At 38.2% G+C, this 13386-nt stretch overlaps 1 protein-coding gene across 5 annotated transcripts in view; it reads left to right on the top strand.

The window, feature by feature from the left end:
- The window catches only part of wnt5b (wingless-type MMTV integration site family, member 5b), a 344662-nt gene that overhangs the window by 292280 nt on the left and 38996 nt on the right, over positions 1-13386 (top strand). For all 5 annotated transcript variants that reach the window (XM_051920593.1, XM_051920587.1, XM_051920589.1 and 2 more), the window contains one exon: positions 7191-7483. In XM_051920593.1, the coding sequence (XP_051776553.1) occupies positions 7191-7483 (293 nt within the window). The remainder of the gene's footprint in view (positions 1-7190; positions 7484-13386) is intronic.

The raw sequence follows: 13386 nt of genomic DNA, 5'->3' as shown, positions 1-13386 counted from the left end.
AGAAACAGGTAAGAACTTTTTTCAGACATTGAATCCTGAGAATCTGGAGCAAACTGCTGATCCATGTAATTGAAGTGGAGGACATGGGTGCTTTTATTAAAGGTGTGGATATGACATTTGGACAATATAGCCATTAGCTAATCAGGCAATCAGGGTCTCTTCTTGTTTGTAAAATTTGTTATGTTCTTATTTTTTTTTGTATTTCAACTTCCTTTTGATATTTCCAGTTACCTTAACCTTTCTCATTCTATAATTATAAGTGATGATGAAGAATCAAGCATTCTAGTCTCACATCTTTTTCAGTTTATGCGTGGCATGTCAAACTGCAGCTGATAGGACACATTGAATGTGATGCCAGGAAGAAAAATTCCAGGATTGATTCCAGGATCTCTGTTTATGTGACGGTCTGTTTTTTATAATACATCTAGTTTCATGTTGAACCGTACTCTTTTACCTTACAAATTATCCACATTACACCTGTTGTTGAAGACAGAAAGATATGGAAGAAGATGATCCGCTCTGGCAACCCCAAACGGGAGCAGCCGAAAGAAGAAGAAGACACCTGTTGTCTATCCCTAAAATGAATCAAAACAATAGTGATGAATACAGAAATGAAATTAAAGTGAACAGAAGATGATATAAAAAAGCAAAAATAATACAAAGATTAAATGTGCCAATAGATTAAAGAATATCTACTTTGTAATCACTTGAGAAGGGGTAATTCTTTAGCATGGATTTTAATGTTGTGGCAAAAAGAATGAACACCAAACAAACAAACAAGGAAGAGCTCTGGAAAGGCAGGCATTACAAAACTGAGTGAGGTTTTACAGAGGGACTTGGACAGCATACAGGCTTGAGCAAATTTGTTGCAGATGAAATTTAATGTCAATAAATGTAAAGTATTACACATAGGAAGTAAAAATGATAGGTTTGATGACCCAGTGGGATGTCTGAAAATGAAACGTACACCTTATGAGACGGATTTAGAAGTCATAGTGGACTTATCATTATCAGGTACAATTGTTTAGAAGATGTTGACAGAATGTCAGGTTATGAAGCATGGTGTGTTGAGTACAAGTCAAAGATTTTATACTGAAGTTTTATAACACACTTGTGAGTCCTCATTTGGAGTACTCGTGCAGTTTTGATCTCCTGCTATAAAAAAACGACAAGGCAGTGCTAGAAAAAGTCCAGAAAACAGCAACTAAGCTGATTCCAGTATTGCAGGGTATAAATTATGAAGAAAAATTGAAGGAGTTGAACCTTTTCAGTGTAAGCAAATTGAGATTAAGTAGTGACATGACTGAAGAGATTAAAATTGTCAAAAGGAATTAGAACATTGGATCAGGACTGTTACTTTAAAATGAGTTTAAGAAGCACACAAAGACACAGTTGGAAACTTGGGTAAATTTCGTACAAAACATGAAGGATTTTTTCATCACATTGTGATCCACAGACAAATGGAATAAGTTACCAGGTAGTGTGATAGATAGTAGGATTTTAGGGACCTTTACAACTTGAGTTGATGTTATTTGGGAGGAATTAAGTGGATAGAACTGGTGAGCTTTATTGGGCTAAATGGCCTGTTCTCATCCAAATTGTTCTAATGTATGTTTTCTACAAAACATAACGTATAGATCTAATAGTTTTTGTTCAGTTGCTGGAACCATCTGATAACCTTGCCTTTTTGTGAGTTAACTGAAAGCTGAAGTCCTTGAAGGTCATTTAATTTGTTGTGTTTAGTGACTGTAAATTATTACCAGCGTTAGGTGCATCTTTGTTTACTGATTTACAAGTTTAGCATTCGTCATTACTTTAGATTACAGTAAAAGCCATCTGAGGGGAACATAATAAAGTCGGAGTGGTCTGGCAGGATTTGCTGAAGTGCTCCTATGTCAGTTAGCTTTTCTGCTTCATTTTAGCACCTTTCACAGAGAGTTGTAGATGCATGGAAAGATTAATGCTGAACTTCATTGTTAGATGAGGCTCAGTTTTAAGTGTGTTTGGAGCCTGTACGTTCTCTCCTTATCACTTGTCTCCAGTTTGCTACCATAGCCCATTGCCAGGTTTTCATGTTTGTCAACAATCCTGTAATACTCCTATGTGAATATTGATAGGCTGCATTTGTGTGCACCATATATTTGACTGGCATTCCTTCCAATGTGGATTTCTGCCTCATATTAGCGGTTGTTTGCAAGACTCTAAACAGATATGTGTGAGTGTGCCATGTTTTTTCCAGGTTTGATTCCTGCCTTGCGGCTAGTACTGTTGTGATTGATTGTGATTCTCTTCATTCCTGCATAGACAGATGGAAATGAACCAGCCTGGCTTTGTTCTACCTAAAGAAGTGGCATTATCAGAGGGTCATATGAATCAGTTGTTGCGCAAAACCTTTCTTTGGGAATTTGAAAACAATCTTCTGCTATAGTTTTTGTCACGTATTTGAAAACTGCTTATATATTTCCTAAAGAAACAGTAAAATATGCAGGAAAACAACGGCACTATCTGCTTTTGGGTTGTAATTGGTTGTCTCCATTGCTAACATCCATATGCTATCCAGATGAGTCCAGACTTTAGTTATAAGATGCTTCAAAATCAGTCTTCTAGTGATGAGACGAAAAGATGGTGAATGATGGTTCATGCCAGTTAGATTTTCAGGGTAGTTTTCTGTCTATTTACTGAACCCAGTTAATTCAGCCTTAGGGAAGCATAGGTGTCAAGTCTATCCTGTAAACATAATGGGTTACAGTCTTAAACAGACAAGGACAAGGTCAGGATTTTCGTGGTTTAAAGTCCCTATGATTAGCCACTAGGCCACACTGCCTGACACATATTAAATCAGCACATATAACTTAATTTGCCAAGTCTGTGCTTTATCCATATGTTTTATCATGGCAGAAGTCAGATCCATCGCACACTGTATGTCAGTCAGCCACCCAAAGCTGCAGCATAGCTACTTGCAACGGCAGTTTTCTTAATTAAAAAATAAGAAATGTACATTTTCTATTTTATTTTGTTTTTGCTTGCCATTTTTTCTATAGATATCACCTTCAGGTCGTAGTTGGGTAATTTTATACTCCATGAATCTATGAGTCATTGGGAGGTACCTTTAGAGTGAAGAATACATGAGCTGTTCATTTCAGTGCACAGTCAGCATGACCAGAGCCATTGGTAGGCTAAGGATAAATGGGATGTCCACACTGGAGCAGTGCATGCTGGGACACAGACTTTGCGTTGTCAGTGCTCCCAGTGTTGACTGTTAAGTGGCTGAGACTCTTCTTTAATGGCTAAATGGTGTGACCCATATATTTATTGACTTGTTCTGTTTGAGAGCAAAACAATGGCAGACTGCTTGACTCACAATGTCTGGGAGACTAGCTTTAATTCCTAGCCCAATTTCTCACTGTGTCAGCCTTTTTTTGAGTACATTGGTAAGGTGTTAAGTTAATCAATTACTTTAAATTAGCTTGGCGTAAGAGAGGATCGATGGGTAGGTGATTGAGTATGTTCTGTGTGGGACTGATTCCTGCTTTGCACCTGGTACTTCTGGTTTTGAGTCTCAATTGGATAGCTTGGTCTAAGGAGCCATTTCTTCTCTGCAGACTGTAATATTCAGCTAATAACTAAACAAAAAGATAATTATGACAGGGGAGACTTGTGGAATCCAATCAGAACAAAATATGACCTCACAGTTGATGTAAAGGTGAATTTTGAATTTACATAAGGAGTTTATTCTTCTGATGTAGGGTTACCTTAAGTTCCTATTTGGAGTTGGTTCTCAGTTAGTAGTTGGTATGATCTCCAAAGGTTAGCCTGGCCTGGTAGTTTGATAGTAAAGAATCAATCTTCCTCATCACAAAGGCCAATCCTATAATTTGCTCATCACCTATTAACTATACATCCATCCGTCCATTTCCTGGTCCTACTTTTTGCAATATAGGTTTGTGGTGGGTCAAGTGTTGTGCAAGAATTAATGCTGAATGGGATGTCAGTCGATTCAAACGCAAACTCGTGCACATACACTCACAAAGTCACAGATTACTCATCATATTATTTAGTAAGATTTTGGAGGTAGCCCACAAATGAAACAGAGATGCTATGTCTTTGAGCTGTGAGAGGGGAAGACTCCCAAAAAAAACTTACACAACTACAGGGAGGACATATAAAACCCTGCAAAATGGAATTCAATTGGGGTCCACCTACTATGAGTCGCCACTTCTACTCACTGAGCCACTGCTCTACACGTCATCAGTAAAATGTACATATAAAGTCATCTCAGATATTGATTGAACAGTGCAGGTACATACATTTGATGAGTGAAATACTTTTACACAGGGATGCAATGGATGAAAGAGTTCAATAAATATTTTTCAATGCCAAGACAACAACGGGCGAGTTTATTTATACTCCTGCATTACATTCCCACTTAGCCTCCTGTTTTCTACCGTGCACTAATGTGGTTTTCTCAGCTGTTATTGTGCATGTCTGCTCTTTCACACAGGCGTTAGTCTTTTTTACATTTGGTTAACCCATTTCAACGGTTTCTGTATGTTTCTTACAGTATAACATCATTAGTGTGCAGGGAGGAAAGCAATGAGGTTTATAGGTGGAATTCAGTTGGGAAGCAGCTTCTGATCCAACTGAATTTCATTCTGACCTTGGACTTTGTGCTGACTGGATTTTTGGACTTGGGAATACAAAAAACCATTTAATCTGTCTAGCTTGCCTGGTTAGCTAGTAGCTAATTGGTTCAGTACTGATCCCGGCAATGCCAGCAGTTTCACACTAGACTCTTTGGGGAGTTTAGGATAAGAGTTCATTCCAGCAGCCAAGGTAAGAAGAGAATGTGTGAAAAGCAATTGCTAAACCCACCTCATCACCCTGTGTGGGCTTTACATTCAAAGATATAAACGTTCTCCTGGCTAATGGAATTTATCTTCTCCCTAAAAAGAATTTACCATTGTGATGGAACATGCCAAAGTTGTCTGCAATATTATCATAAGCTGTATGGATATGAATATGTAACCATGGCCAAAAAGGCCAAAGCTGCTGCCTGTCTGCCTGTAATACTTTCGAATGGTGTTTACATGCAGGCCAAAAACAACTGATAAAAATATGTGGTATCAAACTTCACTATTACAGTGAACTTAGATAACCATCTGTCCATTTTTGAATTTGCTCCATTCAGAGCAGGAGTTTATCCTGGCAACAGTGGATACAAAGCAGGAACTAACTCTGGATATGGTCCCAGTCCAATGCAGAATGCCCTCACCCACATTTTTCAATTTAGATTTGACAGTGTGTTTGGGATTTTGGACAAAGGCCAAAGTATCTGGAGAAAAATCTACACAGATATGAGGAGAATGTCTAAACTCCATACAGACAGGGACCAGGCTGCGATTTGGATGTGTGGTGGCAACATTAGCAACTGCACACCGAACACCTCTTTTCTTAATTTCTATCTAAGTTTTTTACAAGTGAATGAGTGAGGGTTTTTGCCAAATTGTGCCTTGTGATGGACTGTTGCCCCATCCAGGTTTGGGTTTTGCCCCACTGCAACCCTGTGTTGGAATAAGCAAGTTCAGAAAATGAATGAATGAATGCTTCCCTGGGTACTCAGGTTTTTCTCCCTTGTGTTCAGTTAAGTAACATCTCTAAGAAGACTCAGTATAAGTGAATCGTGGGTATGTGCCTGTCTGTGGTTTGCAGTGGACTAGAAGCCTGTCGAAGGATGGCTTCATTCTTGTACCTGTGCTGCCGGTATAAACTCTGGACCCCATTACCCTTAAGTGGACAAACAAATTAGTAAATAGATAAATGGGTGGAGTTCAGAGCTGTGTTTTCCACTTTTGCCTCAGGGTCAGGAAAGTAATATAAGGATGAGCAGGTGATGTGTTTTGTGACCTGAGAGCAAACTGCAAATCTCCAATGCTCCCAAGTTGCTATTCCTTAGGCTTATATGAAAAGATGCAACTGTTTATGTTCAACAAAAGTACTTTAAAATTTGAAGAAACCCTTTTCCCTTAATTAACTTCAGCTTATTTTCATATGAGCAGCATGGTATTGCAGTGTTTAGTGCTTTTGCCTCACAGATCCAGCAACTTTTAATTGGCCAGGTATGAGTGTGTATTTGACTGAACCCTGTTCTTGACCTGTTCACCAAAGCTCTGTCCTAACCTGCCAGGATAGGCCCAAAACATGACCCTGAAGTAGACTTGGTGGGTTTAAGAATGTTACTGTATGTTATTTTCCTATGTGTGGAACAATGTTTAGCAATCTAAAATTCCAGCCAGAGCGGAGTTTGCATGTTCTCCCCATGTTAGAACTTTTTTTTTTCTTCAGAGACTGATGATTTTCTGTTACATCTTAAAAATGTGCATGTTAATTTGAGTAATGAACTTAAATTGGCTACTATCAGAAAAAGTGCCCCCTCCAGATGTGGCTTCTTTATTGCACCCATGGCGACTGAGATTTGCTTCAGTTCTCCAGAATCTTCTATTTTAAATGTAAGCATTTAATGGATGGATTATATATAAGTAGTAATTTCAGAGCCCTGTCAAGAGCCAATTCCTACTGTGTGCCTTGTGCTACCAGATAAAACAGCATACACCATGGTATTAAAACAGCATACACCATGGACATACCAATGTTGATATTAAGACGAATAAAACAATAAATACATTTACAGACATTTTTTTAAAAGATTCTTAAAGCCCCTTAGGGCAGAGGTATGATGAAATGATGTCTGTATACATTAAAATAACACCAGCTGGCAATGGAGGATAGACAGGTGAAATTCCTGTTTGCACAGAGTAGTCCACTGTCTATTTACATCTGCCTGCTCATCCATTTCACTTAACCCACTTATTCAATGTAGAGTTACAGGGGGCGGATTTTCTCAGCCCTGAATGCTTTTCTGTAATAGGCAAATGTTTGTCAAGACAATGCTTTTTGTGAAAGGAAGACTGGTAATTCTAACATGACCATTCGAGTTAATATCTCATAACATCAGATTCTACCAAATCTGTCAAATCTGCAAATATACAAAAAATTTAGAGCATTGAAAAAGTCATTAAGAGCAGTTCAAAATCAGGAGAATTTCAACAGGAAGTTCCATGTGTAACATTTAGTAAACTGCTTGATTCACTGTGATTAAGGTGGTGCCATTTATTTTTTTTTTAATTTTGCAGGCAGTAGAGAAACTGCTTTCACCTACGCAATCAGTGCAGCCGGTGTGGTGAACGCTATCAGCCGTGCTTGTAGGGAAGGTGAGCTGGCCACCTGCGGTTGTAGCCGGGAGCCCCGACCAGAAGGCCTACACCGAGACTGGCTTTGGGGAGGCTGTGGAGACAATGTCATCTATGGCTATCGTTTTGCCAAGGAGTTTGTCGATGCCCGTGAAAGAGAAAAAAATTTTCCAAAAGGTTCAGAGGAACATGCCCGCACACTTATGAACCTGCAGAACAATGAAGCTGGGCGAAAGGTGAGGTTACTCTGCATTCTTACTCTTTTTTTATTTTCCTTTTTCATTTGAATTTTTTTTCTTGGGAGGTGCCAGATGTGGCAGTACCAGGCCACATTTGCAGTTCCTTTATTTTGCTGGTCTCAGCTCTCTTTCATACAGTATATTGGCTTATCAATATGTGTAGTGATTTAGTTTAATTTAAGCAGGCAAGTTCAGTTGGCAGGTTTAGTGTGATTATCAAGATATCTTCAAGTCCTAAACTTTCTTGGCCATCATCCTGGTGTGAGAGTGCCTAACTTTGTTGGTAGACTGCCAACCAAGCTGGAATCCAAACACTTTTCCTGTGTTGTTTGACTCAGTGGGTCCATAAAGAGGAAAACATTTGTCAATCAAAGCTGAACAGTGTGAATTCTTAAATTCTGGATATAGACAGACATTGGTTTATTGTTCATCCTGTAGCTTCAATTCCATTGCACTAGATACCATGTACCACCTATTTAGAAAGTACTGAAAATGAGTTTAGATGAACTGGTCCTCATAATAGAAGAGAAAATTTTGTTCATATCAATGGCAGGCACACAACCTGGTTCAATTTTTCCATAGGTTTCAGGCAAGGCTGAGTCCTATCATCATTACTGTTCAATATCATCATCAACTGGCTGATTGGTAAGCTCGAAGATGCAGACATCTGTGGCATTGAGCTAAACACCCTCATGCTTTGAGACCTTGAATACACTCGTGATAGTATTCTTCTAGGAGAATTTGGTGAATCGCTAGTGTAATGGCTTAGCCAGTCAGTTACTGTATTATTCAGTTCTTGTCAGCCTGGCTATAAATTCATGTATAACAAATATCAGGCCATAAACCTTAAGAAGCCTCCTACACCATTTCATAAGTAACTTTGTATTAAGTTACTGAGTTGAGAGATCAAACAAGAGGCAATCTTCATATATTTGAGTAGCAGCATGAATAGTGATGGCAGATGCACGAGTGACATCAATGCTCACTTTGGGGCAGCAGCCATAGTTTTCTACAAGCTCCAGAAGATTTTGTCATGTTATGTTTGCCGTGAAATTATGGATCTTTTGAACAGCAGCCATGCCAAACTTGTTACATGACTAAAAAAACTGGATGCAAAGGACAGCACAGTATCCACAGCAAGACATCACTCCTTGTCCCTCTCCATTTTACGTCCCCACATGGAGATGGCCACTAACTCAAGTCCTCTGAATCAGAAAACATTTGCTTACCCAAATGAGATAAAGGGAACTCCCTGTTGCCCTAGTGAGCCCCTGACTTCTAAACTACAACGGTAAAGCAGCTCTTCTTTCTGTTAGCCTTATTGCCACTCGCTAAATTGTGGAACAGTAGGTCACTATCTTCAACTCCCACTGTTTTTGTCAGCTATGAAAAATCAAGTTGCAATGAGATTTGTAAATGAACACAACAGCCATCTCTGTTATCGTTTGTCCAGTGTTGCCGACTATTATGATTGGGACAATTCTGCTCAATGAAAGACTATCTATAAAGATGGCATCTTTGTTTTTCAGTCTTTTTCATTTTTTGGAAATTTTGCAGTTTCTTCCATGTTCCTTTGACTGTTCTTATATTACGGTTATTTTATTTTTAGACAATTTTCTCTGGATCCTCATTTGCAATTTGGGTCTTCAGGTATGATCTGATCATCTCAATATACAGTCAAACACTGACTTACTGCTCCATTTGGGACTGGCCATTTGGCCTTATGTTAAATTGGCAGTATGTCGGTCACAAAGTGTACAGGCCATTTTAATGGAGGCTATGTAGTTCTGGTGGGGGTAACTGGCACACATGCTTTGCCAGCCTGTATGAAGTAGCTCAAACTGATCTTCAAGTTTAAGAGAAGGCAGTGTAGGCTGAATGCATAAAAATCAGCCATGTCAAGCAGTGCCGATACAAACAATCCTTAAGAGGCTCTCTAAGAGTGAGAAAACATATGAGACCCTGTGAAATAATAATACTACCAAAAGACTGATTACTATTCACAACGCATTTCTATCTTTTTGATGAAAGAAAAAAATGTGAACATCTTGCACAGATTGGAAATAGAAAGATAGTCCAGCTGCATGAAGCTCTACTTCAAAAAAATGCTGTTTGGCATAGCCAATCAGTGCCCAGAATATTGCAACTTTGTGAGTTTAATTACATATTTTTTAACTTACTGCTAGCTTGTGGCCATTTGTTGGCTGAAGCATTAATAGAGAAAGAAGACAGCGAAGGTGCTGCTACATCTGCAGCTCCACCACTGCTTCTCTGCTTCTATACAGAGTGTATCATTCTATGGCTGGCAGAACTGGCACAAGTATGTTATAAGAAATAAAAAGGTGCCTTTGCAGCCTCTGGCAGCTGGTTTTGGCAATTTCTAGGACACTATCACCCTATTGTTTCCTATGAACCTCAGCTGTAAGCACAAATGGCCATAAATTGTCCCATGCCTGTACTCCACTTGTTTGTCAAGGCATTTCTATCTTGGAACTTGTTCTCTTTGGATTGCTTTCTATAGCAGCTCCTTTTTGATTAGTGTGCTCTATGGATCTTTGTGTATTTACACAGATTTTTTGAAATAATCCTTTTTATTTTATAAACATTTGGAGCTTGCCATTATTACTATTTTAAAGGTGATATCCTCTTCTAGTGGGCATTTGTCAAAATGGTTTTGGGACTACGTGCTTTATGACTACTAGTCCACTACACTTTCTTTGTTTGCCTAGTATCTAGTGTTTAGATTTGTTGTTTTTAAATCTTTGCTTTTTTGGAATCTTTTACATGTGTGGAATTTGTAAATGCTGAGTTGAATTGGATTTCTTTCATTTAATTTCATCATATTAATACTTTTGTTTATTTAGGCCAGATATTTTGACAGTTCTCCTCTCCCTTTTAGAGACTTTGTAGGCCTCAGGCCTTTTTGAGAGTGTTGGCCTCAGACCTCCACTGTAGCAAACTTCTTGAGTTTGTGAGGCCTCCATTGTGTCCCAGAGAGTGAATTTCATATAAGGCTATTCATTGGCTGACAGTTGTGTGGTTGTGAAAGGTTCCTGCAGCTTCATGGAATTACCAATGACACCAGGCACTGAACATCTAACCCTTCCAATTTAAATGACAAGCCAGTGACAGATCTGTTAATCGATTTGCAGAGAGCTGCTTTTCCATGGGGTTTTTCATAAACCGAATTGAAAACTGACAGCAGTTAGCTCTCTTGTTTCACAGATCTTGGAGACTGTGTTTGAATCTGAGCCCAGCCATTATATGCTTGGATATTGCATATTTACCTTGACTCTGGATAGTTTTTTTGGGTAGTCTTATCCAGTACTAGTTCCTGTCTCAAACCAGATATCATCAGGATAAGGGTTAGCCTTCTATGACCCCAAATTGAATTAATCAGATTCAAATATCAATGGATAGGTAGATGGAATTATGAAGCATCTAGTTAGACATTCAGACAATGACTTCCAAAGCTGTTGGAAAGTCTATAAATAAAATTTACAAGAGGGCACAAAATCCCAGAGACATTACTCGGTTTGTCCAGAAATAGCTTTCAAATTTATGATGAAAACAAGGACTTGTCTAAAATACAAATACTGAAGTTGTTAGCAATTTGAGTTTTTTGCTTTGCAGTGTTGGGTGGAGTGGTGCTTGGGTGTGTGTGTTGGTTTGAGGTTTGGCTCAGGACTGCACATGAGGCCCTAGCAGTGAACTATTGGAAGAGAAGCTTGTTTGTGGTTTGCATTGATGAAGTTCTGGCTTGACTTCTAAAACATGCATTACATTTCAAAAGTGACAAGAGTGCCATCTCTTGGACTATATAGTGATGGCTGGGTGTAAGGAAGAATTATACATGACAGGAGGGCATTAATAAAGGATTCTAAAAGAATGTATCATGAGCTGAGTAAAGAGAAAGATTTATGTAAAAATCATGAATCCATTATTGGAAAAATCATTATGGGCTTATGTTAAATATTTTACTGAAACCTTTGGCTAGATCATTGTTTTGTTAGAAGAATAATTACGGCAGATGTAACTTTAGAAATTGTTTCAAGAGCATAAGAAAGATTAAACTCACGTATGTATCTGTTGTGAACACCAGATGGGCTAGGTGTTTAAACTGTTCATTATAGATTTAAAAAGGTGACCATGAAATTGAACAAATTGAACAGCAAGCTGGAGTCAAAAATACTACAAGAGCTAACCAAAGCAAACATCTAAACCAAAACACAAAACCAGAAATCATAGTCAAACTAGTGCAAAGCAAAAGGTTCTCCATCTAACCAATGATCCTTCTCATAACTACAGCTAATCTTTTTGTTGAACAATGCAAGGATAACTAACTGATGTGTGCCACCATCTTTTATAGGCAGAATATGAGTACACACACATCAGCACCAGACATTGTGATATTGATATGTAGTGATGTATCAAAAAACTTCACAGGGTAGTTGAGAATGATCAGAAACAACACAAAATAACAGCGAGTAATCATCTCAATTGGCGATACCTTTATCCAAGATGACTTACAACATTTCAGATACAATTGGTTATTTTCTTTTGTTTTTTTCAGTTGCAGCAAAGGCATTTGAGGTGACTTGCTCATGGTCATATAGTGTCAATAGCTGTGTTTGAACCCTCAGGGTTTGACAACCAAAGTCCTAATCATCATACCATACTGCCCGTCACCAAAAAAATGATAAAATACACAATGTCAAAAGTGCTCCAAATTGTCAAAAGTGAACATTTTCTAGAAGTGCCTAACTGAGTATTCATCTCAGTATCTTATTATGAGCCCAGTTTCCTCAAACTCCAGAACCTGAAATGTTGCTTGCAATAAGATAATAAATAGTATCAGTGAGGTAATTCAATGAGTCAGAAAAACACTCTTTTCTAGATAAGATTCTACTCCCAAATTGAAACCAAACTTAGGAAAGGACCATTTTTGCCCCAAGATTTGCTTTGTAACATTCCAGTGGTTCATCTGCTTTCTCCTTTTCCATTAGTGGCAGCTGAGTGGTCACAATAGTAGTGGTGCATGGTAAAAGTAAATGATTGGATCAGCTGAATTTTTTTAAAAAAAAATTTATTTTACATATAGAATTTCATTTTATTTGATACTGTGTACATGTGATTCTGTGGTTAGTACTTCTGGCTTTGTTGCTATCCTCATGGAGCTTATATATTCTTGCTGTGTTCATGTATAGTCTTCTCCTGTTTTTCCAGTTTTGCTCCACATCCTGGAGATGTTCATAGTTTGACTGATGATTCTAAATTCTCATTTTCTGAGCTAATTTGCTCTGTCAAGTACCTGTCAAAGTTTTGTTTCTGCCTTACATCCAGTCCCTTTGACTTCTGTATGAATCTATTAACTGTATCTTTAATCCTTCATAAGGAACCTCTGAATAAATATGGAGCCATTTAAATGCATAGAGAGAGCATCATAATTCATGTAATATGTAAAACACTTCTTAGACTTCCAAGGCCACACCTGAACAACAGTTGAAGAGGCAGTTCAGGCACTTTCCACTTCAAACACTACTTTAGCCTCAGCCTTCTGGTCAATCTTATTCTTGTTCTTGACCCATTGCTTCTCTGTCAGCTTAATCTAAATTTGAGTGACTGTGAAAATTGGTATAATGCTCCATTTTATCCAATTTTAGTATTTTTTATCCAATTGTATCCAATGGTCTATTTTACCCAAAGTGCTTTTTTCATTATCTTACTCAGCACCATGTCACTCCTGACAGGTAATCATGAACTTTGTTTTGGGATCCCAACTCAATTTACCGGGTCCGTGGCCAGAAAAAAAAAAAACAAAAAAAACCTTCATGTCTCATATCTAGTAGTATTTGAAATATTACAAGAAGAACATATTGTAAAAATACTGGAGAGTGTCC

Source organism: Erpetoichthys calabaricus, chromosome 1, assembly GCF_900747795.2.
Source record: "Erpetoichthys calabaricus chromosome 1, fErpCal1.3, whole genome shotgun sequence".
Taxonomy (NCBI): domain Eukaryota; kingdom Metazoa; phylum Chordata; class Cladistia; order Polypteriformes; family Polypteridae; genus Erpetoichthys; species Erpetoichthys calabaricus.
This window is presented reverse-complemented; position numbering and strand designations above follow the sequence as displayed.